Source organism: Hippopotamus amphibius, chromosome 2, assembly GCF_030028045.1.
Source record: "Hippopotamus amphibius kiboko isolate mHipAmp2 chromosome 2, mHipAmp2.hap2, whole genome shotgun sequence".
Taxonomy (NCBI): domain Eukaryota; kingdom Metazoa; phylum Chordata; class Mammalia; order Artiodactyla; family Hippopotamidae; genus Hippopotamus; species Hippopotamus amphibius.
In genome coordinates this window covers 185,372,703-185,397,021 of record NC_080187.1, presented here as the reverse complement: position 1 = coordinate 185,397,021, position 24,319 = coordinate 185,372,703, and the positions used below count along the sequence as shown (strand labels likewise).

Sequence of the window (24,319 nt, the reverse complement as noted above, 5' to 3'; positions counted from 1 at the left end):
CCTTTTCTCCGCATACTCTCCAACACTTGTTATTTTGATAATAGCTATTCTAACAGGTATATCTCACTGTGGTTTTAATTCGCATTTCCCTTATGATGGTGCTATCAAGCATCTTTTCATGTAGCTCTTGGCCATCTGTATATCTTCTTTGGCAAAATGTCTATCCAGAGCCTCTGCCCATTTTTAAATCGTGTTAATTGTTTTTCTGCAATTGTCTTGTGTTAGTTCTTTATATATTTGGATATAAACCCCTTATCAGATATATGATTTGCAAATATTTTCTCCCATTCCATAGGTTACCTTTTCATTTTGTTGATGGTTCCCTTTGCTGGGCAGAAGCTCTTTAGTTTGATGTAGTACCACTTGTTTATTTTGCTTTTGTCACTTTGCTTGTGGTGTCAAATCCAAAAAATCATCACCAGACTGACGTCATGGAGCTTACCCAACTCTGTTTTCTTCTAGGAGTTTTATGATTTCATGTCTTACATTCAAGTCTTTAATCCATTTTGTGTTAATTTTTTTGTGTAGTATGAGATAGTATTCCAGTTTCATTCTTTTGCAGGTGGCTGTCCAATTTCCCCAACACCAATTATGAAGAGATTGTCCTTTCCCCATTGTATAGTCTTGGCTCCTTTGTCATAAATTAATTGACCATATATGCATGGGTTTATTTCTGGGCTCACTGCTCTGTTCCATTGATCTATGTGTCTGTTTTTATGCCAGTACCATACTGATTGATTACTATGCCTTTGTAATATAGTTTGAAATCAAGGACTATGACCCTTTCATCTTTGTTCTTTCTCAAGACTGCTTTGACTATTTGAGATCTTTTGTTGCTCCATACAACTTTTAGTCTACCAATCCATGAACACAAAATATCTTTCCATTTATTTGTGTCTTCTTTAATTTTTCATCAGTGTCTTATAGTTTTCAGTATACAGGTCTTTCACCTCCTTGGTTAAATTTATTCCTAGGTACTTTATTCTGTTTGGTGTAATTGTAAATGGACTGTTTTAATTTCTCTTTCTAATAGTTTATTATTAGTGGATAGAAAGTCAACAGATTTCTGTATATTGATTTTGTATCCTAAAACTTAACTGAATTCATTTGTTACTTTTTACAGTTTTTTGATGGAGTCTTTAGGGTTTTCTGTATCAAATCATGTCATCTGCAAATAATGACAGTTTTACTTCTTCCTTTCCAATTTGGATGCCTGGCCTTGAATTTTTAAAGGGCCCTGCTAGCCCTTTAAGGATGTAGATCTCTGTGCTTCCAGAGGGATGCAGCTCAAACATCTCTGTAGCAGTGTATATCTGAGGTCATTCTTAGTCTTAAGGGGACTGAAGGAAGAGAAAAAGCCCCCTCAAGGCCTGAAATCTCCATCCCCCAGAAATTCCTCACTGCCCTGGCTGTGGGAAGGGGCCTCTGGGCTGAGGTTAGCAGCTCTGCTGAGCAACTGAAGCAGAGATGTCCTGGAGATTCCCCCAAAATCCAGCGACAGCAGGAGGAACTTAGCCAGAGGTGAGCCTGAGGAGGGGGTATAAGGTGAGGGTGGCAGGCTGGATGCAGTGCCTGGGCCTGAGTGCCTGCTTACCTGACTCCTGAGATGCCAGGAAGAAAGACTGGACGTGTCAGAGGCAAAAAGGAGAGGGCATGGGGACGGCCAGCCTGGCAGCTTCAGTCATGTGAGCCTCCAGCCAGGGCCCCAGGATGGACGGGGAGGTGTCCCTGTGACATGACATGCCTGAGACATCCCTGCTCCCTCTACCCAGGTGGGAGCAGCTGGAGGCCCTGAAGAAAGAGAAGGAAACGCAGCTGGTATGCACCACGCACATGTGTAGTTTTCTTCAGGAGTGTGAATCCACAAAGGTCCAGCTGCAAGACATGATACTCCAGCTAGAAACCCTGGAGCCGGGACACTTAGAGAGCAGCCACCGCATCCTGCAAGTGAGCCAGCAGAAGATGCTAGCGCTGGAGAGAGGCATTCGCTACCTGCAAAGCACGGCTAGCAAGTATGGCCCGGGTTCAGCACAGTGAAGGCCTGAGCAGGATTATGGAATGGGGAAGGGGATAGAAATTGGAGTGGGGAGGACCGGCAGGATGTGCTGCCCCAAGGGCAGGGCACAGGTTGGGGAACAGTACGGGAACATGCTCAGAGCCGCACATGCTCACTGCCCCTAGGTAGAGGGTGAGGGGCAGTTCAGAACTGCTACCACTTGCCCTGGGGAACACAGGCCCGGGCTCTGGGCCCAGGGTGCAGTGCCGACTAGGAGGTGGGCCCTGTCTTGCAGGGTCGGGGAGCTGGGCCCCACAGAGAGCCAGTCCTTGCAGGGACACGTGAAGATGCTGCAGGGGCTGCTGGAGCGCGCACAGGAGCAAGCAGCCCAGTGGGCGCGGGTCCAGGCCGAGGCGCAGGCCTGCCGGAGCTTCCTGCAGGAGAGCCGGCAGCTGCTGCTGTGGGCGGATCGTGTCCAGGTTCAGCTGCACAGCGAGGAGGAGGCAGTGGACGTGGCCTCAGCCCAGTGGCTGCTGGGGCAGCACCAAGACCTGCTGGAGGAGATCCACCTGCAGCAGGAGAGGTCAGGACAGGGGGGCGGGTGGGGCATGCTTCAGGCTGGCCACGGCCTGTGGGGACAGGGCACCAGAAAGGCAGAGGCAGGAAGTGGCGTGTCACCCAGGGGAGTGGCCCAGGCTGGTGTCCCGCATGGTGCTTCAGGCAGGTTTACCAAGAGGAGGGTATAACCAAGGACGGGTCAGGCATCTTGCATACTTAGGGGAGGGACCCAGGGCAGGGTCTGAGCTTTCTGGAAGGTTGTAGCCAGTTCAAGTCTGGCCATACCCCATGCAAGTGAGCCTGGTGGATTACTCTGTCAGGATGGCTGAACCTCCCCATCTATTCTGGGTAACACAGATCCCAGAGGCCCCTAGAGTCAAAGGGCACAGCCCCTCCCCGCCCCCCACTCCCCATTCCCACAGGACTAAGACACCTGCTTCCTCAGTATGGCAATACCTTCTCTCCTCCTACAGGGGTGGGTACGGTCTGCAGGCTGTGCCCCAGGTGAAGGACCCTGGCCAGTGGCCAAGTGGGCACTGAAGTCCAGCCTATGCCCTGCTCCCACTAGACTCCGCCAACCGCTTCAGGGCTGCAGCAGCTCAGAGAAGTGGAACCTTTTCCTAATTCGCACAAAGGTGTCGCCTGTTCCCAAGTTGTGAGCCTGGGGGCCGCAGCCAGCAGAGAGGGGTGGGTGCCTTTCCTAATCGCTCCAGGCTCCACCCAGGCCTGCGGTGGCCCCGCAGTCAGGCACGTCGGCCGTCTGAGTGATTTTTCTGGGTGTGCTGCCCCACACAACCACTTGCCTGGGCATCACCATCAGTGTAGCCAGCTGGAGCAAAGGTGTGACATGCAGGGAGCACGCGAACTAATGAGTCCCGAGTACTGGGCTGGGCTTGTTACATTCAGGGTCTCGCTAGTGGCCCAGGGTACAGCTGTCCCGCAAGACAAGTAGACCCCCCCGTCCCATCAGCCTTAGACCCCTGCTGGGTACCCTCACGTCAGAGCTCCAAGATGAGTGAACAGTGGAGGTGAGAGGGAAGGAAGATTGGCGAGGGGAGCAGGCAGGGTTTGACCCTCTGCCTGTCGTCCTGGACAGGCTGCAGCAGCTGGAGGCAAAGGGCCAGCCCCTGGCAGCCGTGGACTCCCCAGCCTCCCGAGAGGTGGCCAGTGCCCTGAGGCTCCTGGTCCAGCAAAGCAGGGAATTGAAGCCCACCTGGGAGCAAAGACAACGGCAGCTGCAGGGGGGGCTGGAGTTGCAGAGGTTCAGTCGAGAAGTGGATGGCTTCACCGCTACCTGTGCCAAGCATGAGGCCTTCCTCCACCCGGACAGCCTCGTGGTATGGAGCTGGGGGTGTGCAGCTGGGACGCCCCTTCCCCAGAAAGTAGGAGCTTGAAGCCAGGCGGGGCAGGCGGCCCCTGGGTTGGCGGTGGGTGCGATGGTGCTCACCCCCATCCTCTCCACATGACCCCAGTCTCTGCGTCTCCAGGAGGACGTGGGGGAGGCCCAGAGCCTGCTGCAGCAGCATCAGCAGCTTGGGCAGCTCCTGGATGCCCTGGGCCCTCGAGCAGAGGATCTTCAGGCACGTGGCGAGAAGCTGGCTCAGAGCCAACTCCTCGCTGCACACAGGTGAGCCTGGGCCTGTCTGGGCAGCACCTGCAGAGCCCAGGTTTCTTTCTCAGCCTGCACAGCCCATTGCCCTGAGGCTGGGAGAGTGCATGGGAAGTGGGGGAACAGTGGGGTACACCCTGGGCTGCGTGGGTCTGACCTTCGGGGTGAGCCTCGGGCAGAGTGGAGCCTCCCCATACCCTCCCCTGCTCTGCCCACCCTGCAGGGTCAGAGAGCAGCTGCAGAGCGCCCAGGCGCTGTGGACCAGGGTCCAGGAGAGGAGCGAGCAGAGGAGGAGGCAGCTGCTGGCTTCCCTCCAGCTCCAGGTGAGGGCCCGGCCCAGGCACATGAGGCCTCCCCAGGAGGAATGCTTGAGAGCTCCCTGCTGCACTAACAACTGAGCACTTTACAGTTTACAAAGCACCTTCCCACATGTTTTGTCATTGACCCTCCCAGCACCTCCTGTGAGATGGGCATTATGGCTCTGATTTTTCCAAATAAGGAAAACTGAGACTGAGGCCACACAGCTCAGAGGCAGGGCTGGGTCCAAAGCCTAGGCCTCTTGTATAACCCCCTCACCCTCCCTCAGCTGGCTGCTCCCCGTCCCCACGGCTTCTGGCCACACTCCAGGCTCTTGCACAGGCCACGGGCTCCAGCTGGAGATCTTGATTCTGTCAGATATTTGTTCCACCCACGATGGGGGCTCAGAGCCGAGCTAGTCCACAGGCCTCCCAGAGCCTAATTCTGTTTGGAGACAGAGGGCTGTCCGTGATCTGAGGCGATGGAGCAGTGGGGACCTGGCCAGATGCTCCTCCTCCCTGGGCACAGGGGACCGTGAGGCCAGACCCTGATTCTCCAGGCCTCTTTCTGCTGTTTCCCCTGAGACAATTTTCTCCCCATCTCGGTTTCCCTGTCTCCACTTGGGAGCAGTAACCCAGGCCCCACCTCTCCTGCACTCTAGGATTGTCCCTGTGTCCTGCTCTTCCCCCGGGATGCCCTAGGACCCCTCTCCCTAAAGGTCCTCCTTCCAGCCCTCAGCCCCACTCTGTAATAGCCACTCTCCCCTGGCTCCCGGGCAGGAATGGAAGCAGGATGTGGCGGAGGTGATGCTGTGGATGGAGGAGAAGGAGCTGATGGTGGCGGACGAGCCGTCCCGAGCACCTGGCAACATCCTGCGGAAGCTCAGGTGGCACGAAGCAGCCCAGCGTGAGCTGGTGGCCACCCAGGGGCACGTGGAGGGCCTGCAGCAGGTGCGGGACACTGGACACAGGGTGCAGGGCCTGCTCGGCTTCACGTTTCCCCTGCAGAGCGTGTTTTCATGGAGCACAGTCACTGAAGGAAGCATCCACCTGGTCTCCATGGAATTAGGATCCCCTAGCTTCCTCCTGCGCTCAGCGGGCACCCCCTGGTCTGGGCACCTCACCCAGCCCAGAAAGCTTCTGTCACCCCCTCCGCTCAAGTCTAAGAGGCAGCCCCAGAGCCTGCCGCCTCCGCCTGAACGCAGCCCTCCCGCCAGCTGTCTGGCCCGCTCACCCTACACTATTTCCGGGCGTCAGAGGAAAGCCCTCCTGCCTCTGCCCACAGATGTGGGGCCACGTGAATGGCTGGAGCCCTTGCGGCCTGTGGAGTACAGCTTGCAGCCAGCCACCCCCACTGCCGCCCCGGGCCCAGCCCACCACAGCCACTCCCGGTACCAGCAGCTCAGCTAGACGCGCCGGGCCTTTGTGTCCACTGCAGGCGGGGAGAGAGCTGTTGGGCAGCAGACCCCGTGCCCAGGAGGACGTGCAGGCCAGGCTGCAGGGCTTGAGTCGCAAGTGGGAAGAGCTGAACCGCAAGACGGCAGAGCGTGGGAAGCGGCTCCGGCGGGCTCGGCAGCAGGACCGGCTCCTGGGGCTGCTACAGGTTGGCCGACGCGAGCGGCAGGACCCAGGAGGGAGCCTGAGGCTGGGCCGGGCTGGGAACAGACAGGCCAGGAAGCGGAGGGGAAGAGTCGGGCTGTCTGCTGACTCCGGAGCGGCCCTGGGAAGTCCTGCAGCCTCCAGAGGCCTCTGGCCTACAGCCCATCGACCCTGGCTTTACCCACCACTGGCCAAGCCAGGATCGCCTCCTGCGTGCCCGCGTGTGCTCAGCACAGCTTGAGTCCCCCAGACAGGAAGAAGGGCCGGGGCCGGGGTGTCCGTGAGGCTCTGGGAGAAGGTGTGGGCACCACGCGTTGGGGGCGGGCCGTGGCGGGGACAGCAGCCCCCCCAGAGATTCACCAGAAGCCGCTGGAGAATCTGGTGTGCCGCCAGCACCGCAGCCTCAGAGCCCGAGAAGGGCCGCTTGCCAGCCTGTATGTGGAGCCTCACGCACGGCCCTGTGTCCCTCCCCAGGAAGCCAAGGAGAAGATGGAGCAGCTAGAGGGGGCCCTGCAGAGTGCAGAAATGGGGCAGAACCTGGGCTCAAGCCGGGGGCTTCAGAAACAGCACTGCCAGCTGGAGGCCGAGAGCCAGGCACTGGCCAGCGAGGTGGCTGCCCTTGTCCCCCAGGCCCACCAGGTGTTCGATTCCCAGACCATCGTGGAGGAGACCCAGAAGTACCTCCAGAGGTACTCGCCGGCTTGTTCCATCTCCACCCCGTTGTGTGTTACTGCTGCCGTGTGAACCTGAGGGTGGTTTCACCCGGTGGGCCCAGCAGGGTGGCACCTACAGGCCTGTCCAAGCCCCCTTCCCTTATGAGTAGAGCCATTCCCGTCAATGGAAAGTGACTAGAGGCCAGGTGAGCAATTCACATCAGGCTTTACTGGGGCCCCGCTGCGGCAGAGGGGAGCGAGAACAAGTAGCAGGTTCCCTCGTCTGCCCGCTCGCTCGGTGGGGGCGAGCTTGTTCCTTCTGTGGGGTGAGGGTAGGGGTGTGTTCCAGGGGTCGGGCTGCAGGGGTGGCTTAGGTGGTTTGCCCACCCCTCTAGTGGTGTTGCGTGCAGGGGGCACGTGCCGTAAGTACCCTACTTTTGCTCCCAACACCCTGTTTTTGCTCTCGTTTTGGCTCTTCAGAAGTGGCAGTTGGGCTTTTTTGGTCTTTTTCTACCTTCTGTCCAGAATTTGCCCCACCCGGGCACGCACACAGTTATTTTTAGTCCTGTACAGTTTCTTTGTATTTTGTTGCTCGAGGAGACATTTGTCCAGGTGCAAGCATTGCAGCACTGCAGCAAAGGGTCCTAGGTCCCAGCCTGTCACAGCTGGGACCTGGGCCCTCTCCAGCTGCCTCCCCATCATTAGGTGAGGCTTCCCCAACCCCCGCCTCTTTCTTCACGGGTCCCCGATTGGGCCGAGGAAAGGACTGAGAGTTGGACCTCACCTGTCCGCAGCCTTCCCCATCTCCTCCCTCCACCCAGGTTGGAGTCCCTGCAGGGACGTCTGGCCGCCTGGCGAGTGCAGCTGCAGGCCTCGGTTGAGCTGTACCAGTTCCACCAGCTGAGTGACATGGAGCTCACTTGGGTGGCAGAGCACATGCCTGCGCCCAGCACTGGCTCCGATAAGTACTCGGATGGTACCCACAGCCTTCTCTACAGGCACAAGGTAATAGTCCTCATTTTCTCCCAGAACCCCTGATGTCCCATTCCCAGACCCCAGACACCCTCCGTCGCTACTCACAGAGTCCTGATTTCCAAGTCTCTGTCCCCAGCTCTTCTCTGCCAGCAAGTTTTTCCATGACTGGGCCCTGGAGCCGCATCCCCAGCTCTGTTCTGGGAACCGCACGGCTAAGGGAAGCCCAGAGGTGGTAGCCCCTCATGCTGTTCTGTGGCAGGAGCTCCAGGCGGAGGTGAAAGCCCACCAAAGACAGGTGCAGCGGGTGCTGGGTTGCGGGCGCAGCCTCGCAGCTGCAGGGCACCCCCAGGCCCAGCACATCATGGAGCAGTGCCAGAAGCTGGAAGGCCGCTGGGCGGAGCTGGAGCAGGCGTGCGAGGCCCAGGCCCAGTGCCTGCAGCAGGCTGCCGCTCTCCAGCAGGTAGGGTGCCGAGGGCTGGGGTCAGGGGAAGTAGCCAAAGTCAGGCAGCCTCTCCGAGCGAGGGCTGCGGGACCTGGAACTCTCGGGGAGCTGGGTCGGTGGTGAGAACTCCAGGCCCAGAGCTGCCTTTTTGCTGTCTGTGGGAGAGCAGTGGCATGACGTCTCTAAGCGGGTTGGAGGGTCCCATCTGAGATCATCAGGATGAATTGGCACCATTCTTCACAGTATTTCCTGGATGCATCAGAGCTGGAGGACTGGGTGGAGGAGAAGTGGCCGCTGGTGAGTAGCCAGGACTACGGCGGGGACGAGGCAGCCACCGTCAGGTTCATCAAGAAGCACCAGGTAGTGTGTCCTGAGCATCTCCCATGTGGTCTGCACTGGGGTGATGATGGGCCGTGACGAAGGGTCTGTCACACGCCCAAAGGGCACGTCCTGCTTCTTGGAGGCACAGAGGCCTGCTCTTTCTCCTTGAAGACTGTCCATCCCCTTCCCCACTCCCACCCAAATCCTGCACAGCCCCCTGCTCACCCCTAGTGCCCCCCACCTGCCACCACCCCTTTGAAGAGCCCATTTCCCTCTCTTTCATCTCTGTAGTGGTCCATGCTCCTGTGGCCTCAGGACTTCTCTGCCTTCTCTTCTTGCTTCTTCTCCTCCCCCTGGCACTTTTCTCCTCTCTTGGGGGTCCCCTGTTCCAGCCCTTCCCACATCTTCCACAGGCTTCTTCCTCCCACACTCTGAATATCATCCTTTGAGTTAACCAAACACCCTTCCTGAAACCTACCTCATAAGCATCCCTGGTTAAAGTGAGGGAGGCCTGGAACACCCTTCCTCCTTCCTGGAATCTGACTCTCAGAACCACACATGAGCCCTGAACCCCACAGCAATCCTGGTTCCTGTTGTCACTGAAGTGTCCTCCTGTGTGGGCATTTGTCTACATAGCCCTAGTGGTCAGTGTTTCAGGGTCTGGTGACTGAGGACTTTCAGGAAGCCATTCCTAAGGGGCATGCCCGTAGCCATGGCCTCATGGACCTTCAGCGTCCCAGGCATCCAGGGCAGCTCACCCAACTCCATCCATTTCTCATACTGTAATGCTGGGTCCCAGTACCGTGCCTCCTGTGGCCTCTCACCCTTGGCCCAGATGACCCAGCATTCACCCTTCCCTGCAAAAACGTGAGCCCTCTGCGGGCACAGACTGTGTCTTCAGTTTGATGGAACAGTAAGAACTCAGTTGGGTGGGTGGATGATGGGTGCGTGAGTGAGCGAATGGGTTGGGTGGGTGGATGGGTGAGTGTGTGGGAGGGTGGATGAGTGGGAGGAGGAGAAGGACGGGTGGGTGATCAGTGGGTGAGTGGACAGGCGGGTGGGTAGAGGGATAGACGAATGAGTCACCCCATCTGAGCCCTGTGTGCTGGCAGGCCCTGCAGCAGGAACTGGCTTGCTACTGGGGCTCCGTGGAGGAGCTTGACCAGAGAGCCGGAACCCTCAGTGGCCCCGAGGCCCCTGCGCAGCTGGGCGTGGTACAGGAGAGGCTCCGGGAGCGGCTGCGGGCACTGCAGGAGCTGGCAGCCACACGGTGAGGGGCGCTGTACCCCTCCCCAGGTTTAGGGGGCCTAGCCGTGGTCGACGGTGTCCATACCATAACCCTGAGCTGGAAGGAGCCCGTGACCCCAGGCGCACAGAGATGGCAGACGGTTCCTTGCTGTGTGCTGCTCCCCTCTTTCCGTAAATTCCTCAGCGAGGGCCCGGTGGGCAAGAACTCGGGCCCCCGGCTCCCAGCTCCCCATCTCTTCCCCACATCCACACCCACACCTGCCCTACTCTGGCCTTCTTATGTTTACTTCTCCCTGAAGCCAGAGCCTCAAGCTTGGGCAGAGACCACGAATAACCTCCTCCTTCAGGTCGCCTGCTTTGGCTGGGCCCGCTGTCCCCAGGGGGGTGGGCCGCTAACTTCTGGGGAACCACGGGCTATCCCCACAGGGACCAGGAGCTGGAGGGGACCCTGAAGCTGCACAAGTTCATGAGGGAGGCCGAGGACCTGCAGGGCTGGCTGGCCAGCCAGAAGCAGGAGGCCAGAGGAGGAGAGAGCCCTGGGGAGGACTACGAAGACGTCCTGGTGAGAAGAGGCCGGGGGCAGGGAGGAAACCCCAAGGCAGGACGCTGGGCACAGGCCGCTGGCTGGGCTGTGTGGAGAAGGGGGCCCCGGGTCCTGAGCCCTGGCTGAGGACAGGCCCTCTGGGTAGAGCGGGCAGGCGCTGTGGCCAAACAACCTGCCACGGCCCAGGTGTCACTGAGGTGCTTCGCTCCCCAGGTTGCTTGCGGTCACCAGCTAGGGGCCACCCTGTCACCTACTCCCCTCTTTCCTCAGCATCTCTGCACCAAGTTTGCAAAGTTTCAGCACCAAGTAGAGATGGGCGGCCAGCGGGTGGCAACCTGCCAGCAGCTGGCAGAGAGCCTGCTGGAACGTGGGCCCAGCGCTGCCTCCAAGGCCCATCAGATGCAGCAGGACGTGCAGTGAGTGCCTGGTGGGCCCAGGGTATGGGTTTGGGGGAGGGCGCTGGGCAGGAGGGCCCTGGAGTGTGAAGAGAGGGCACGTGCTCCCGGGGCCACACTGGCTCTGTCTGCCCCTGAGGTGTCTGGAAAGGGGGCTGCTTCCAGGGAAGCCAAGCCTGCCACGGGTGGCCGTGCCTATGAAGGGAGGCGAGGATGGGCGTGCAGGTCACAGAGCCCTTGCCCAGGCCCCCAGAGACACTTTTCCAAACCTCTGGCTCCCAGGACTTGGAGGAGGAGCTGTGGGAACACTGCCTAGCTGCCCACTGGCTGGTTTGGGTCCTCTTCCAACCTGTGAGCTTTGAGACAAGGTCATCCTGGTTCATAACCCCTAGCCCAGAGCCTGACCCAGCCTTAAGAGCTCAGGGAGAGTTTGCTGAGTAAGTGAGGAACGGAGAGGCGCCATTATAATCTCACTGACTCACTGAGACTAGAAGGCACAAGATGTAAGGAGCGTCAAAGTGCAAAAATCAGTTGAGTGCTGAGCGTGACAACAGCAAAGGACGGAATTCAAAGCACATCTCGGAAGAGAGGCTCCAGGGCCAGGGCCGGACAGCAGAGAGGGTCAAGAAGGAGAGATCTGGGCCCGTCCAAGATGCAGCCCAGAGAGCCGAAGGGCAGACCAGCCTGGCGAGGGGCGGAACGCGGTGCGGGGTCCGCGGCTCATCTGCTGCCTGTCTCCCACACGCCCGCGGGCAGAGCTGCCTGGGTGGAGCTGTGGGAGCTGACCCAGGCCCGAGGCCGCCTGCTCCGAGATGCCCAGATCACCCTCAACGTTCACAGAGACCTGCTGGAAGCCCTCACCCAGGTCCAGGTGTGAGCCCGGTGGGGAGGAAGGGGGTTCTTTCTAGACGTGGACCCAGACTCAGAGCCCCGGCCTCCATTCCTGATCCCCTTGGCCACCTCCTTTCCTCAGGAGAAAGCCACAAGCCTCCCCCGTGACGTGGCCCAGGACCTGCGTGGGCTGGGGGCCCAGCTGAGGAGGCATGAGGGGCTGGAGCGTGACCTCGTGGGCACTGAGCGGCAGGTGAGCCCAGGCCCGGCTGCCTCCCCACCTCAGGCCCCACAGGCCCGCCCCTCTGCTCTCTAGCTTATGCCCACTCTCGGGGCTGCCAGTCAGGCCCCCTGTGCACGGAGGGCCGGGCCTGGGAGGGAGCTGTGGAGCGGGCGGGCCCTTCAGCCTCCGGGAGGACACGACCCTTCCTCCCTGGCCCTACCCTGCCCCCAGCTGCAGGAGCTGCTGGAGGCTGGAGGAGCGGTGCGGAAGCTGGGGCCCGCGCCTCAGGCCCACGCGGTGCAGCAGAGGCAGCGGGCCCTGGTGCAGGCCTGGGAGGCCCTGAAGCTGCGCGTGGAGCAGCGCCGGGCCCAGCTGGAGCGGGCATGGCTCCTGGCCCGCTTCCACGCAGCGGTGAGGGCTCGTCCCTCCCTGGGCAGCGCACGTGTGTGTGTGTGTGTGTGTGTGTGTGTGTGTGTGTGTGTGTGTTGGGGCGGGGCGTGTTGTACCCTGAGTGTGCACGTACTAATGAGGTTCCCCAGCTCCGGAGGGAAGACAAGTGTGGAGGAGCACTGGGCACGTGTGGGTGTCCCTCTGGCCGGTCAGAGGGCTGAGCGTGGGGGTCCACACCCGCTCAGGTGAGTGACAGCACGGTCGGGAGACAGGGATCCCAGCGAGACCTCGGGGAAAAACAGGCCAGGAAAGCCCACTGCTGGAGACCCAGCTGTCCTAGGCAGCGTCCTCTGGATGAGCCAGCATCGTTTTAACATCTGTGTTTAGCCCTCTGCTAGGAGCTGTGGGTGGAGAGGGGAGGTGATGTAGAGCCTGTGAGAGAAGGAATCACTACCACCAGGGAGCCTATATCTAGCTGGGGAGAGGAGCCTAACACCCCAGTCAGACTGGGACAGTGGGCCCCGGCCACGGGCTGTCCCAGGAGTCCCCATGTCCCGGTGCCTGATAGACTGCGAGGCCCAAACTATGACACAGCAAGAAGGCTTGAGTTGAGGCACCCAGCTCTGCCACTTTCTAGCAGCACGGGCTCGAGCAAGGCACTTACCCCTAGCTTGTTACCCCCTGTGTGTGAGCATCTGGAGGTTATAAAACTCCCGCACACACGTTGTGCCATTTACCGCTCCTTCATCTGTGCGATGAGGTGTCGGGACAAGGATCCAAGGCCCCTCCAGCTCTAACAAGCGTATGTACACAAATCAACAGAAGACTGTTGGTAAACATTAACCTGGAGATTCAGGGGACAAGGCACGCTGTGAGATGTCAGGGCGTCAGGGAAGGCTTCACAAGGCAAAGAAGGCCTTGGCCTTGATGAACACCTGAGCTTGGAGGGGCTGAAAGGAAGGAGAACTTCTAAGCAAGAGGGGCAGCGAAAGCCCAGGGTGGAGAGAGGTCCTGGCCAGGGCGAGGCGGAGGCGGACCTGGCGCCGATGGGAGTGTGGTGGGAGTTGGGTTGGACGACAGCGGAGGAGCCAGGTGACCACAGGCCTCGCGAGCTTCACTCGGGCTCTGCCCGGGACAGCTCGGGGCCGCTCCAGGGTGTGAGTGGCTCCAGGTGGGCTGTGCTTGTGCCTCAGAGCCTGGTTCTCTGCCGCCCAGCCCAGCCCTCACCCAGTCCTCCCTCCGTCTCCCTGGGATCCAGGTGCAGGACTACACCTCCTGGGCGGCCGGTGTGTGGCAGGAGCTGCAGGTGGAGGAGAGCTCCCAGGAGCCCGGCAGCGGCCCACTGCAGCTCAGCGCCCACCAGCAGCTTCAGGCCGCGCTGGAGGCCCAGGAGGAGCTGCACCAGCAGGCTGCCAAGCTGGGCCAGCAGGCGCTTCTGGCCGCAGGGACATCCACCAAGGAGGTGGGACCCCCTTTTCTGGTGACCCCCAGCCTACCCTCCCCTGACCGTGCCCCTGCCCCACTGCACCACAGTGGCCTCTCCTCAGAGGCTTCCCTCAGGACCCACTTCCATCTGGTCCATGCGGCTCTCCTGAGCGCAGGCTCTCCACGTGCCCATTGCCAGGTCCAGGAAGGGCTGCAAGTCCTGCGGGACAAGCGGGCGCAGGTGTTCCAGGCCTGGGAGCAGAAGCAGGAGAGGCTGCAGGCCTTTTGTCGGGAGCAGCTCTGCCTCAGGAAGTGTGGCCACCTGGCCGAGACCCTCACGGCCCAGGAGGCAGGTGCCCTCGCCCCGCAGCTTCCCAGCGCTCCCTCTTCTCCCCTCTCCTCCACTCGCTCTCTTGCATCCTGGGGCTCTGGCTCTTTCCCTGACGTGGAGCCCAGAGGCTGTGCACTGCCTCTGCCCAGATGGCTGCAAGTGGGGGTGGGGCGCTGGCTGTCTGGACCGTCCCTGATGGCCTCTTTCACTTTTCCATGGGCTGAGCCAGGTCTTCCTGAAAACCAGTGCCCTGGGGAGCTCGGTGGAAGAGGTGGAGCAGTTGATCCGCAAGCATGAGACCTTCCAGAAGGTGCTGACTGCCCAGGACAAGAAGGTAGTGGGTTCGGGGAGTCCTGAACATGGTCAGAGGTGGGATGGTGGGAGTCTGGGAACGTGGAGAGTTCTAAATGGGGGCCGTGGGGTGCTTGGTGTGTACCCACAGGTGATGCTGAGGTACAGGGGTGGCCTAGGGGCACCTGGTTGGGGCTGACGGAGCAGAGTAGGACATGTGGCTCAAGAGGAGGGACTGGGATGGGGCAGACCCCACTGCAGGGACACAGGGGCCACGTGGCTCCACATCCCATGGTCACAGGGGAGCAGATAGGGGCGATGGTGGGGAGAGCCGGGGGCTGGTTTGGGCTTGCTGGGCGGGCTGAGGGCGGGCCTTCCCCGGGGGCCAGCCGCTGCTCCAGCCCCGCCCCGAGGGGACGAGCAGAGGGCTGTGCCCCGACCCCCTCCCACCCACAGGCGGTAGCCCTGTGTGAGCAGGTGAAGATGCTGGGGGGCCCCAGGGCGCGGGACCTGCTCTGCACGGTGCTGGAGCTCCGGGCCCGGGTGGAGGAGCTGGCGGAGAGCCGGGGACACGCCCTGCACACCTCCCTGCGGACGGCTGCCTTCATCAGGGCTGCCAGCCAGGTCAGAGGGCCACCCCCGCCCCGTGCCCTCCGCTTGGGACACACTGCAGTTTACAGAAGACCTCCACCTTCATGGGCTCGTTCAGGCCTCGCCACAACCCTGTGATGAGGACACTGAAGCGTGAAGAGTTAAATGGCTTTCCCAGAGGCCATGCTGGAGCCCAGACATTTGATTTGAAGACCTTTTGGTGGAGACCCCGCTGCTTCCTACATTCTCGCAGAGCCAGGGAGAAAAAGAAAGGCCTTGGGAGGGAGCAGAGCGGTCCAGGCCCCAGGACAGGAGAGCCTCACTTCCAAAATGAGGTCCCACCGAGGTCCCTGCCCAGCCCCTCCGTGGGGCTGGGGGGCCAGCTGGGCCTGGAGCGGTCTTCCTGGGCTCAGACCGTTGGATCTTACTTACCAGGCTCTGTCCAGCCCTGCCCTGGGGCCAGCAGTCAGCTGCCTGGGCGCAGCTGAGGGCAGGCATGTGGGACCGAGGCCACAGCAGCGTCATGAGGTTCATGTCCCCACCCCCACCAGGCTGAGGACTGGATCCGGGAGCAACTCCAGCAGCTGAACGAACCAATCCCTCCTGGGGGCCTGAAAGATAAGTTGAGGCACCTGCAGAAACACCAGGCCTTCAAGGCGGAGGTCCAGGCCCACGTGGAGATCATAACTTCTGTTGCCAAGGTAACAGCCAGGCCCTCCGCTGCAGCCCTGCCCCAAAGTGAGGACGCCAGGATGGCCAAGGGGAAAGGTCTGCGGCGGGGGGAGCCTGTGATGGAGAAAAAGCAGGAGGAAGGGCGACAGGTACCATTTCCTGGTGTCCCCTCTCTCCCCAGGAGGGCAAGGCTCTCCTAGCACAGAGCCACCCGCTGGTGGGAGAGGTCTCCCAGAGGCTGTGGGCGCTGCAGGAGCACTGGGAGAAGCTGAGGCAGGCAGTGGCTCTCCGGGGACAGGACCTGGAGGACAAGCAGAACTTCCTAGAGTTCCTGCAGAGAGTGGACGTTGCAGAGGCCTGGATCCAGGAGATGGTGAGAGCCAGCGGGGCAGGGACAGAGCTGGGGGTGGGGCTGCGGGACTGATAGATGGGGTAGGGAGCCCCAGCAGGAAGTTCCCAGAGTCGCCACCTGCCCCAACACTGCCCCAGCAGTTGGGTGCTTGGGGGCTGGGTGCACCCAGGGCTGGGTGCTCGGAGTGCAGCTTTCCGGACCCGAAGCCTCCACAGGAGGGGATGGTGAACGTCGGCGACCTGGGCCAGGACCTTGAGCACTGCCTGCAGCTCCAAAGGCGGCTCCTCAAACTCCGAGGAGTCTGGGCTGGGGTAAGGGAGCCCTGCCAGTGCCCCCCCGCAGTGGGAAGTAGTGACCAAGTGCGGGCTGTAGAGCCAGATGTGGGCCCTCATGTCAGCTCCACACTTACTAGGCAGGGTCCCTCACCTCGCCAAGCCTTAGTTTCTTCACCTTTAAAATGGGGATGCCGCTTACCTCATAGGTAAGAGAGTGCATATGTATGGTGGTGGTTACAGGAATCTATTCAGTGTGATAAAACTGCCTAGAACTATACCTTCCCCCCCACACACAGATGCGTGCGTGGAAAAACTGCTGAACTCTGAATAAATTCTGTAGTCTAGTTAGCAGTTATACCAAAGTCGCAGTCCTGGTTTTCATGTTGCACTATAGTTATGCACAATGTTACCATCAGGGGAAGCTGGGGGAAGGGTACATGGGCCTTCATTATACACTTGTGCAATTTTCCTGTGCATCTATGATTATTTGAAAATTAAAAAAAAAAAAAGAATGCACACATGCCTGGGTGTAGTGGTTAATCAATAAACTGCAGGTGCTCCGAATTCTCAGTCAGCATCTCGGCATCTCCTCCCCACCCCCCACTCACACACACCACCAAAATCAATTTCTCTTATGCGGTACAGAGGAAAGAAACTGGTCAAGTGCATTCACAATCATGTATTAAGAGCCCAAACATGCTAACCTCACCCCCTGAAGTCAGTATCTGACTTTTTAAAAGGCTGCAGTGCTCCAGCCTAAGATGGCCTTTACTAACAGTGGAATTTCACAGCCACTGTGCCAGATGCTGTAGTAGAAAGAGCGTTAGAGTTGAGGAGTTGGGCTTGAGTCCTAGCTCTGCCATAAATTCACCATGTTAGTCTCTGAGCTCTGCTCCAGCTTCTATAAAAGAGAGAAACCCCCTTCCCTGCTCACCTCATATGAGACACCTATCGGGAAGCGCTTTGGAAACATAGACCAATGCAAAGTGATTTTACTGGGGCAGGACAAATACAGTCCATACACTGTCAGGGACCCCCCTCCCCGTGTGGCCGTGAGTCCCACCCAGTGTCTAAGCAGTAGCAGCCTCAGCCCAGTGACTCCCAAGGACAGGCACACCCAAACCTAAGGAGGCTGGCACTCACCATTTCATTCAACCCCTTACGTTGCTTTTCTTATCCTAAAAAGCTGCACTTTAACTTTAAAAGCTTCTGTTCATCAGTGCCTGCCCTCCCCCTCCTGCCTGGTCCTGACCTGGGGAGCGAATTTTCTAAGCTTAGAGACAGCCCTGGGCTGCAGGCCCCAAGTGTATCTCACTCAGTGCACCTGGCATGGGACGGGACGGCCACGGCAGAGGAAGCAGCCGCCTCCACTCCCCAGACATGCAGTTTCCTGAGCTCTCTTGGGCCCAAGCACACCCTCGAAGTGTTGATGCAGTGCACGGAAGGGGCTCAGAGAGGGTGCCACCAATGCCCTCACCCTGCACCCCTGCAGGACACGGTGGATGATGCCCACATCAGGAGCGTCAATGACTTGTCACTGCAGCTCAAGAGCCAGGACCCTGAGCAGCTCAAGACCATCTGCCAGCGGCGACAGCAGCTCAACAGCAGGCCGGTCCCAGAGCCAGAAGCAGTGGGGCTGGGAGAGGGGGCTGGAGGCCACCTCACACTCAGCCTTACACCCTCTCCACCAGGTGGGACAGTTTCCACGGCAAACTGCTCCGGTACAGGCAGCAGCTTGAAGGGGCCCTGGAGATACACACGTTGACCCAAAAGCTGGATGACATCACTCAGCGGATCGGGGAGAAGGTAAGCAGTGGAGGAGCTGATACAGTCAGGGAGCCAGTGCGTCCTGCCCTCACCCACCTCTCCTCTTCAGCTGGGTACTTGGAGGCAGGTTCCACCCGGGGGCCATCAGAGGGTCTGCCAGGGGCTCTCAGGGTCAACTCCGGACCTAGAAGCCCCCATTTGCTTCTAGCAGGCTGGCCCACCTGCCTCCTTTCTCTCCCAGAAGCACTGCGAGTCCAGAGGCCAGAGCATGCCCTCCCCGTAGATTCCTCTGTTGTCCCTGAGCAAGGCCAGAACCCGCAGGAGGTTTGCCCCGGGATTGCGTCAGCAACCACAGAGAAATCTGGCCTAGACGCTGGCAGAGGCGGGAGTGGGGAAGCTGTACGCAGCCGGAGGAGCTCCCAGGAAGCAGGCGGTGCCCTGTTCTGAGCATGCAGAGGGCTCTGTTCTTACTGCCCCACTGGTTCCTGCCTCAGCCAGGCCGGCCCACCTCAGTGTCCTGCAAAGGAATGAGGGTCATGTGAGACGGTGCCTGTGGAAGCACCACACCCCTGGAGGTTCCCACACCGGGGAAACTCCAGCCCCGAGTCTCTCCTGGGAACCATCCTCCTTCACGGAAGGACGGGACCTCTGGTCAGGGCCAGCAGCCTGCTGCAGCCCGCAGAGAGCTCTGGGAAGCGAGTCAGGCTGGCGCTTGCTTCCCACATGGAACCCCTGTGGCCGGCAATCCCTCTGCAGTGAGCGAGGAGCTGGAGCTGGAGCAGAGGCCGATAGTAATGCCCCTTTCCTCCCCAGGCTGCCCTGGTCCAGGCCCTGGACCATGGGAAAGATCTGGAGAGCGTGCAGAGGCTGAGGCGGAAACACGAGGAGTTGGAGCAGGAAATAGGCCTCATCCAGGCGCAGGTGGAGGTGTGGAGGTGGACCCAGGCCCAGGCTGCCTCCTTCATGGGATCCTGGGCAGGCATGCAGGGTGGGAGTGGGGGTGGGCAAGCCCTCAAGAGCCAGCCAGGCCCCCTCAGTTGTACAGCCAGCGGCTGGGCTCTGCTGAGCTCTGCCTGCCTCCCTGCCCCAGCGCCTGACCCTGGCTTCCTGCACAGCCTCTAGAGCGTGATGTGGGCTGCCTCTGCCAGAGAAGCCCTGAGGCAGCCCACAGCCTCGGCCACAAGCAGCGGGCAATGACGGACAGCTGGCGGCAGCTCCAGGGCAGGGCCCAGAAGCGGTACAAACTCCAGGCCCCCGTGCCTCGCTCACCCATCCCCTGCAGCATCTCATTCCTCACCCTTTCCCCAGAGTCTTTCTCCAGTCCTTCCAACAACCGTCTTTATCTCCACCCTACTAATTCCCAGCCCGTGGGCCCTTCTTTGGCTGAAGGGATTCAGGGACAGAAAGCCCTGGTGGGCACAGGGGGAAAGGGGCTCGGAGGCCCTGGGACTAACGGATGCATCCTGTGGGCAGGAAGGAGTCACTGGATGCCTTGCACCAAGCTCAGAAGCTGCAGGCAATGCTTCAGGAATTGCTGATCTGGGCCCGGAGGCTGCGAGCTGAGATGGACGCCCAGAGCACCCCCAGCAGTCTTGCAGAGGTCCAGCACATGTTGGAGGAACACCAGGAGCGCAAGGTGAGCGACCCAGGCCCTGGGGCCTTTCCTGGGATCTCACCTCCTCTCTGGCCTCCCCCATACTGTGATCCCAGCTTTCTCTTGGGTTCTTTCTGTATCGGCTGCCTCTGCCTTTCTCCTCTTCCCTCTCACCCCCTCAGTTGTCTTCCCCACCTCTCCTCCTTCCCCCTGGGCCTCTTCCTTCCCACTCAGGGAGCCTCAGCTTCCAGGATCTGAGCCCAGTCCTCTTACAGGCCGAGCTGGACTCCCGAACAGACAGTGTCAGCCTGGTCCGTAGCACTGGGCAGCGACTGCTTGCCACGAGGCACACATACACCCTTGACGTCCGCCAGGCCCTGGCTGGTTTAGATCAGGAGCTCAGTAGCCTGGAAGGGGCCTGGCAGGAGCGTCAGCTCCAGCTGCATCAGGCCTTGGAGCTACAGGTGGGCAGCCTCCATCCCACCCCCAACCCTGGGGCCTCTGTGAGACCCACTATCCCTGGTCAAAGCCAAAGCCAGAGAGGCTGCTGTGCCAAGGACTTCTCCCGCCTCCCACTGCCCACCACTCAGCTCGCCCACAGCAAATCTTGCCTGCTATGGACTCCTTCTGTTGAGCCAGGCCCCAGGTCCCTGGTTTCCCACTGCGCCACCAACAGGGTCACTCCACCTGCAGTGACTAGACCCTCTGCTCACTTCCTTTTGCCTTTTCCTTTCTCAACAGCTGGTTCTGAGCTCTTTGGAGCAGATGGAAAGTTGGCTCTGCAGTCTGGAAGCCTGCCCAGCCAGTGAGGGTCTGGGGGTAGGTGCCCAGCAGGAGTGAGGGAGGGTTTGCCAGAGCAGCGTTAGGGATCAAACCTGCCGGTGCTGCCTGAGCTTCCCAGGCCAAGGGCATCTCCCTACGCTCAAGCACATCAGTCACTGAGCAGTGGCTTACCCATCTGTCGTTGGCAGTTCTTGTGTGTCTGGTGCTGGGCCCACAGGGAGCGCCGGGGTTGCTTAGAGGGTGAGCCTGTGGCCCTGGACGCATCCTTGCCCCCTTCCAACACCCTTCTCACCTCTGTCCTCCTCACTTCCGTACGCCCAGAGGTCTGCTTTTCCCACCACTGTCCCAAGCCCTGTGGCAGGCCATCCTGACTCGTGGGAGCCGTCAGAGAACAATCAGGGGCCGCGTGGTCCTGTACTGACGTAGCCTTACTGGGAGTGCAGAGGAGCGGGGGGTGGGGGGGGTGGGGGGGGTCCCGGTGTGCAGAGAAGCTCCACCTGCCCTGAGAATTCTCATACTTGACCCTTATCCCCCATGCCTTTCCTGGTTGAGAATCACTGCCCTAAAGCCAGATACAGCCTCGAGGGATTGCGGGGATGTGTTCGGTAGGAAAGTGAATAGCTCGGGCCTGGGAGGGGCAGCCCCATGGACAGTCTCGCTCCCCAGGACGCCTTGGCCAGCGTGGAAACCCTGCTGTGCAAGCACAAGGTGCGTGAGCGGGACCTGGAGGCTCAGGCGGAGAAGCTCAGTGCACTGGAAGCCGCCGCCCACAGCCTGCACCGGGGCGGACACCCCCAGGCCCAGGCTGCCTTGGGCCGGTGCCAGGCCATGCTCCTGAGGTACCTCTGGCTCTGGCTGAGGGAGCCACGGGTGGGCTGGCGTGGGCATCCGGCTCTTCCCCTGCCCTTCTGCCCCTTAGCCTGGGCTCACCAGCCTTTGCCCAGGGCGGAGGTCAGATGCCCGGGCCCCCCTGCTCCTGGCCCTGCCGTGTGTCCGCCTGTTATGGAGTCAAACAGCACATGGTCACTCAGCTGACATAAAGGTGACTTTTACAAAGAAGCACATGCTTGAGGAAAAAGAGAGAGGACCTCACGAAATGGCAATACCAGAGCACAGCAGTTAGCCAGACAGAGCTGAGCTTCTGCACTGCCCTCTCACAGCGGGACTTGGGACAGATTCCTCACGGGGTCTTGTGTCTGCAATGAGGGGATACCAGTCACACTAGATTAGGGCCTACCCTAATGACCTTGTTGTAACTTAATTACTTCTTTAAAGACTTTATTGTCAAAAACAGTCACCTTCTGAGGTACTGGGGATTAGGACTTCAACATAGGAATCTGAGGGACAAAATTCAGCTCATAACAGGCACTAATAAAATGGGGGAGTAGATGTCTCAATTTTAAAGGAAACCCCCAACTCAGGGTGTATGGATACACAAGAAAGGCTGTCCTGGGCTGGAAGGGCACACCAATGCACACGTGTGTGCACACACACCCCTGTAGCCGCTCCAGGTCCCAGTGAGCAGACCTGAGTCCCCTGAGACCCTCCTTCTGGCAGGAAAGAGGCTCTCCTGGAGCAAGCCAGGACCCGCCGCCGCCAGCTGGAGGAGCTCAGGCAGCTGCAGGCGTTCCTGCAGGATTCCTGCGAGGTTGGTTGGGGTGGGGCGTGGTTGTGGGTTGGGGGGAGGAGCTGCCCCGGGGAAAAGCCACTCCTCCTGGGGCAGCGCAGGGGGTGGAGGGAGGAGAGCCCTTAGCAGCAGAGCCTGGTCCTCCCCGCGCGCCCAGGTGGCCGCATGGCTGAGAGAGAAGAACCTGGTGGCCCTGGAAGAGGGCGGGCGGGACCCAGCTGGGCTGCAGGCACAGTTGCGGTGGCAGCAGAACCTCCAGGCCGAGCTGGACACGAGTGTACACCACCAACAAAGGCTGCGGACGGTGAGGCCCTGGGGCCCAGGGGCAGGCTTACAGGCCAGAGCAGGAGCGGACCCCGCAGCACCCTGGCAGCTGGCTCTGAATCACAGCCCTGGATGGCCAGCCTTCGCGTGCTCTCTGTATCCGGGCAGCTAAGCACCAAAGGGTAGTGAGACGCAGTGGCTTCCCCGGGATGCCCTCTCCAAAAATGGTGCCTTCAAGAATTTTAAAGATGGTGTTTTGGCATGTGGGTTTTTAAAACGCTCTTGGAAAGACATCAGAGGACAGCGTCAGGGCACAGCCGGCAGTCCTGTGGGTCAAAGTATAGCACCTTTTAAATGTACCCTCTTCTACCTACAAAGGGCAGGCCCTGCCCCCAGCCTGCCTCTCTCTGATATAAAGTCCCTGCTAAGTATTTGAAATGTTTGATCTCATTTAAGCAAAATATCCATTATTACCTCCATTATATGAATAAGGGAAATGAGCTCAGAGAAGTTAAGGAACTTGCCCAAGATCACACAGCTAGCACACAGACTCTGCAGCTGTGGGGCTGGTGGCTGGAGGCAACACAAGCGCCCTGACACCAGTAGTCCTGAGCCCATGAGATACGTGCCACGTTGTGGCTGTAGGAGGGCCAGAGGCTGCTGCGGGACGGCCACCCGGCCTCAGAGACCATCCAGGAGCGGCTGCAGGAGCTGAGAAAGCTCTGGGAGGAGCTGCAGGCCAACTGCCAGAGGAAGGCAGCCAAGCTACAGGAGGCCCGTGAGGTGAGGCTGTGCAGCCCAGGAGTGGGCTGGATGCAGCTCTAGGCCTGTTCCCCTCGTGCCCACCTCACATTCTGCCCCAGGCCCTGCGTCTCCGGCGGAGCGTGGAGGAGCTGGAGGGCTGGCTGGAGCCTGTGGAGCTCAAGCTGAGAGTCCCCATCGGGGGCCCGGACCAGCCTGGGCTGGACGAGCTCCTGGGGGCTCAGGGAGACCTGGAGGCAGCGTTGGACAGGCAGGCTGGGCGGGCACAGGCCCTGCTGGGCAAGGCCCAGGCCTTTGTCCGGGAAGGCCACGGCCTGGCCCAAGACGTGGAAGAGCAGGCCCAGCGGCTGCTTCAGAGGTAAACCCGTCCCTCCTCCCTACGCCCAGCTTGGCTCCTCGGGGCTTCCCCTGCCCACAGTGAGGGGCACAGAGCGGGTGAGCTGGTGCGTGGATCACAGTCTGGCCCTGATTCTGACGGCCAGGGTCCTCCCTGCTCCGGGCCTACCCTCCTCCGCTGCAGGTTCGAGAGCCTGCGGGCGCCCCTGTGCAAGCGCAGAGCAGCCCTGGAGGCCCGGAGCCTCCTCCTGCAGTTCTTCAGGGAGGCCGACGAGGAGATGGCCTGGGTGCGGGAGAAGCTGCCCCTGGCGGCCGCTCGGGACTGCGGCCAGAGCCCGAGCGCGCTGTGGCGCCTGCAGGAGAAGCACCAGGTGTGGGCCCAGCGGGAGGGGTGGGGGGAATCTCTGCCTGCGGGAGGCTTTGGGGGCCCCTGGGTTCTCTGTTGGTCACAGAGGCAGAGTTCTCTCTGGGGCGGCTGTGGGATCCCACTGGGCTTCAGACGCCACGCCGGGTCCCCCGAGGCGCACCCAGGAGCATCCCCCGTCCCATCTTCCGCCGGCTCCGCAGAACCTGGAGCGCGAGATCCGCAGCCATGAGGCTCTCACCCGGGCGGTGGCAGGCACAGGGCGCAAGCTGGTGCAGGCTGGGCACTTCGCTGCCCGCGACGTGGCTGCCCAGGTGCAGCAGCTGGAGGAGGCCGTGGGCCGCCTGCGGGCAGAGGCTGCGCAGAGGCGACGGCGGCTGCAGCAGGCTCAGGAGGCCCAGCAGTTCCTGACGGAGGTGAGAGGGTGTGGTGGGGCACGAAAGCGTGGGGGTTGGGCATCAGGACACCCAGCGGGTAGGCAGCGCCAGGTGGGGCTGTGCATCTCTGTCACCTCCACTAAGTGGTCTCCTGCCCCCAAGGTCTTCCTTCCGCATGTTTCCCAGGAAACAGCCCACTGGGTTTAGTTTGGTTTGGTTTTGCTGTTTCTTCTAAACCAGGGATTCTCAATCAGTGCGTCACATCAGTATCACCTGGAACCTTTAAGAAGTGCTGACAGCTCTATTCCAGGCCAAATCAGAATCGTAAGGGGTGAGAGGCAGGCATCGCGAGTTGGTAAAACTCCCAGGTGATCCCGATCAGCCAGGCTGAGGACCACTCACTGCTCTAAATCTTGAGGCCATGAACT

General features: G+C 60.3%; 1 protein-coding gene across 1 annotated transcript in view; it reads left to right on the top strand.

The window, feature by feature from the left end:
- Positions 1–24,319, top strand: part of SPTBN5 (spectrin beta, non-erythrocytic 5) — a 47,761-nt gene that overhangs the window by 15,713 nt on the left and 7,729 nt on the right. Inside the window, exons 14-52 of the mRNA XM_057721801.1 lie at positions 1,391–1,521; positions 1,773–2,012; positions 2,292–2,579; positions 3,651–3,891; positions 4,042–4,181; positions 4,387–4,486; positions 5,240–5,410; positions 5,898–6,062; positions 6,533–6,747; positions 7,533–7,716; positions 7,946–8,146; positions 8,372–8,488; positions 9,562–9,719; positions 10,124–10,259; positions 10,512–10,657; positions 11,393–11,507; positions 11,610–11,720; positions 11,922–12,101; positions 13,339–13,542; positions 13,705–13,854; positions 14,066–14,170; positions 14,584–14,751; positions 15,270–15,419; positions 15,572–15,763; positions 15,958–16,053; positions 17,510–17,625; positions 17,709–17,823; positions 18,598–18,711; positions 18,900–19,021; positions 19,258–19,420; positions 19,654–19,842; positions 20,120–20,197; positions 20,828–21,000; positions 21,719–21,809; positions 21,946–22,092; positions 22,698–22,835; positions 22,916–23,172; positions 23,335–23,521; positions 23,718–23,930. Of these exons, the coding sequence (XP_057577784.1) occupies positions 1,391–1,521; positions 1,773–2,012; positions 2,292–2,579; positions 3,651–3,891; positions 4,042–4,181; positions 4,387–4,486; positions 5,240–5,410; positions 5,898–6,062; positions 6,533–6,747; positions 7,533–7,716; positions 7,946–8,146; positions 8,372–8,488; positions 9,562–9,719; positions 10,124–10,259; positions 10,512–10,657; positions 11,393–11,507; positions 11,610–11,720; positions 11,922–12,101; positions 13,339–13,542; positions 13,705–13,854; positions 14,066–14,170; positions 14,584–14,751; positions 15,270–15,419; positions 15,572–15,763; positions 15,958–16,053; positions 17,510–17,625; positions 17,709–17,823; positions 18,598–18,711; positions 18,900–19,021; positions 19,258–19,420; positions 19,654–19,842; positions 20,120–20,197; positions 20,828–21,000; positions 21,719–21,809; positions 21,946–22,092; positions 22,698–22,835; positions 22,916–23,172; positions 23,335–23,521; positions 23,718–23,930 (6,207 nt within the window). The remainder of the gene's footprint in view (positions 1–1,390; positions 1,522–1,772; positions 2,013–2,291; positions 2,580–3,650; positions 3,892–4,041; positions 4,182–4,386; positions 4,487–5,239; positions 5,411–5,897; positions 6,063–6,532; positions 6,748–7,532; positions 7,717–7,945; positions 8,147–8,371; positions 8,489–9,561; positions 9,720–10,123; positions 10,260–10,511; positions 10,658–11,392; positions 11,508–11,609; positions 11,721–11,921; positions 12,102–13,338; positions 13,543–13,704; positions 13,855–14,065; positions 14,171–14,583; positions 14,752–15,269; positions 15,420–15,571; positions 15,764–15,957; positions 16,054–17,509; positions 17,626–17,708; positions 17,824–18,597; positions 18,712–18,899; positions 19,022–19,257; positions 19,421–19,653; positions 19,843–20,119; positions 20,198–20,827; positions 21,001–21,718; positions 21,810–21,945; positions 22,093–22,697; positions 22,836–22,915; positions 23,173–23,334; positions 23,522–23,717; positions 23,931–24,319) is intronic.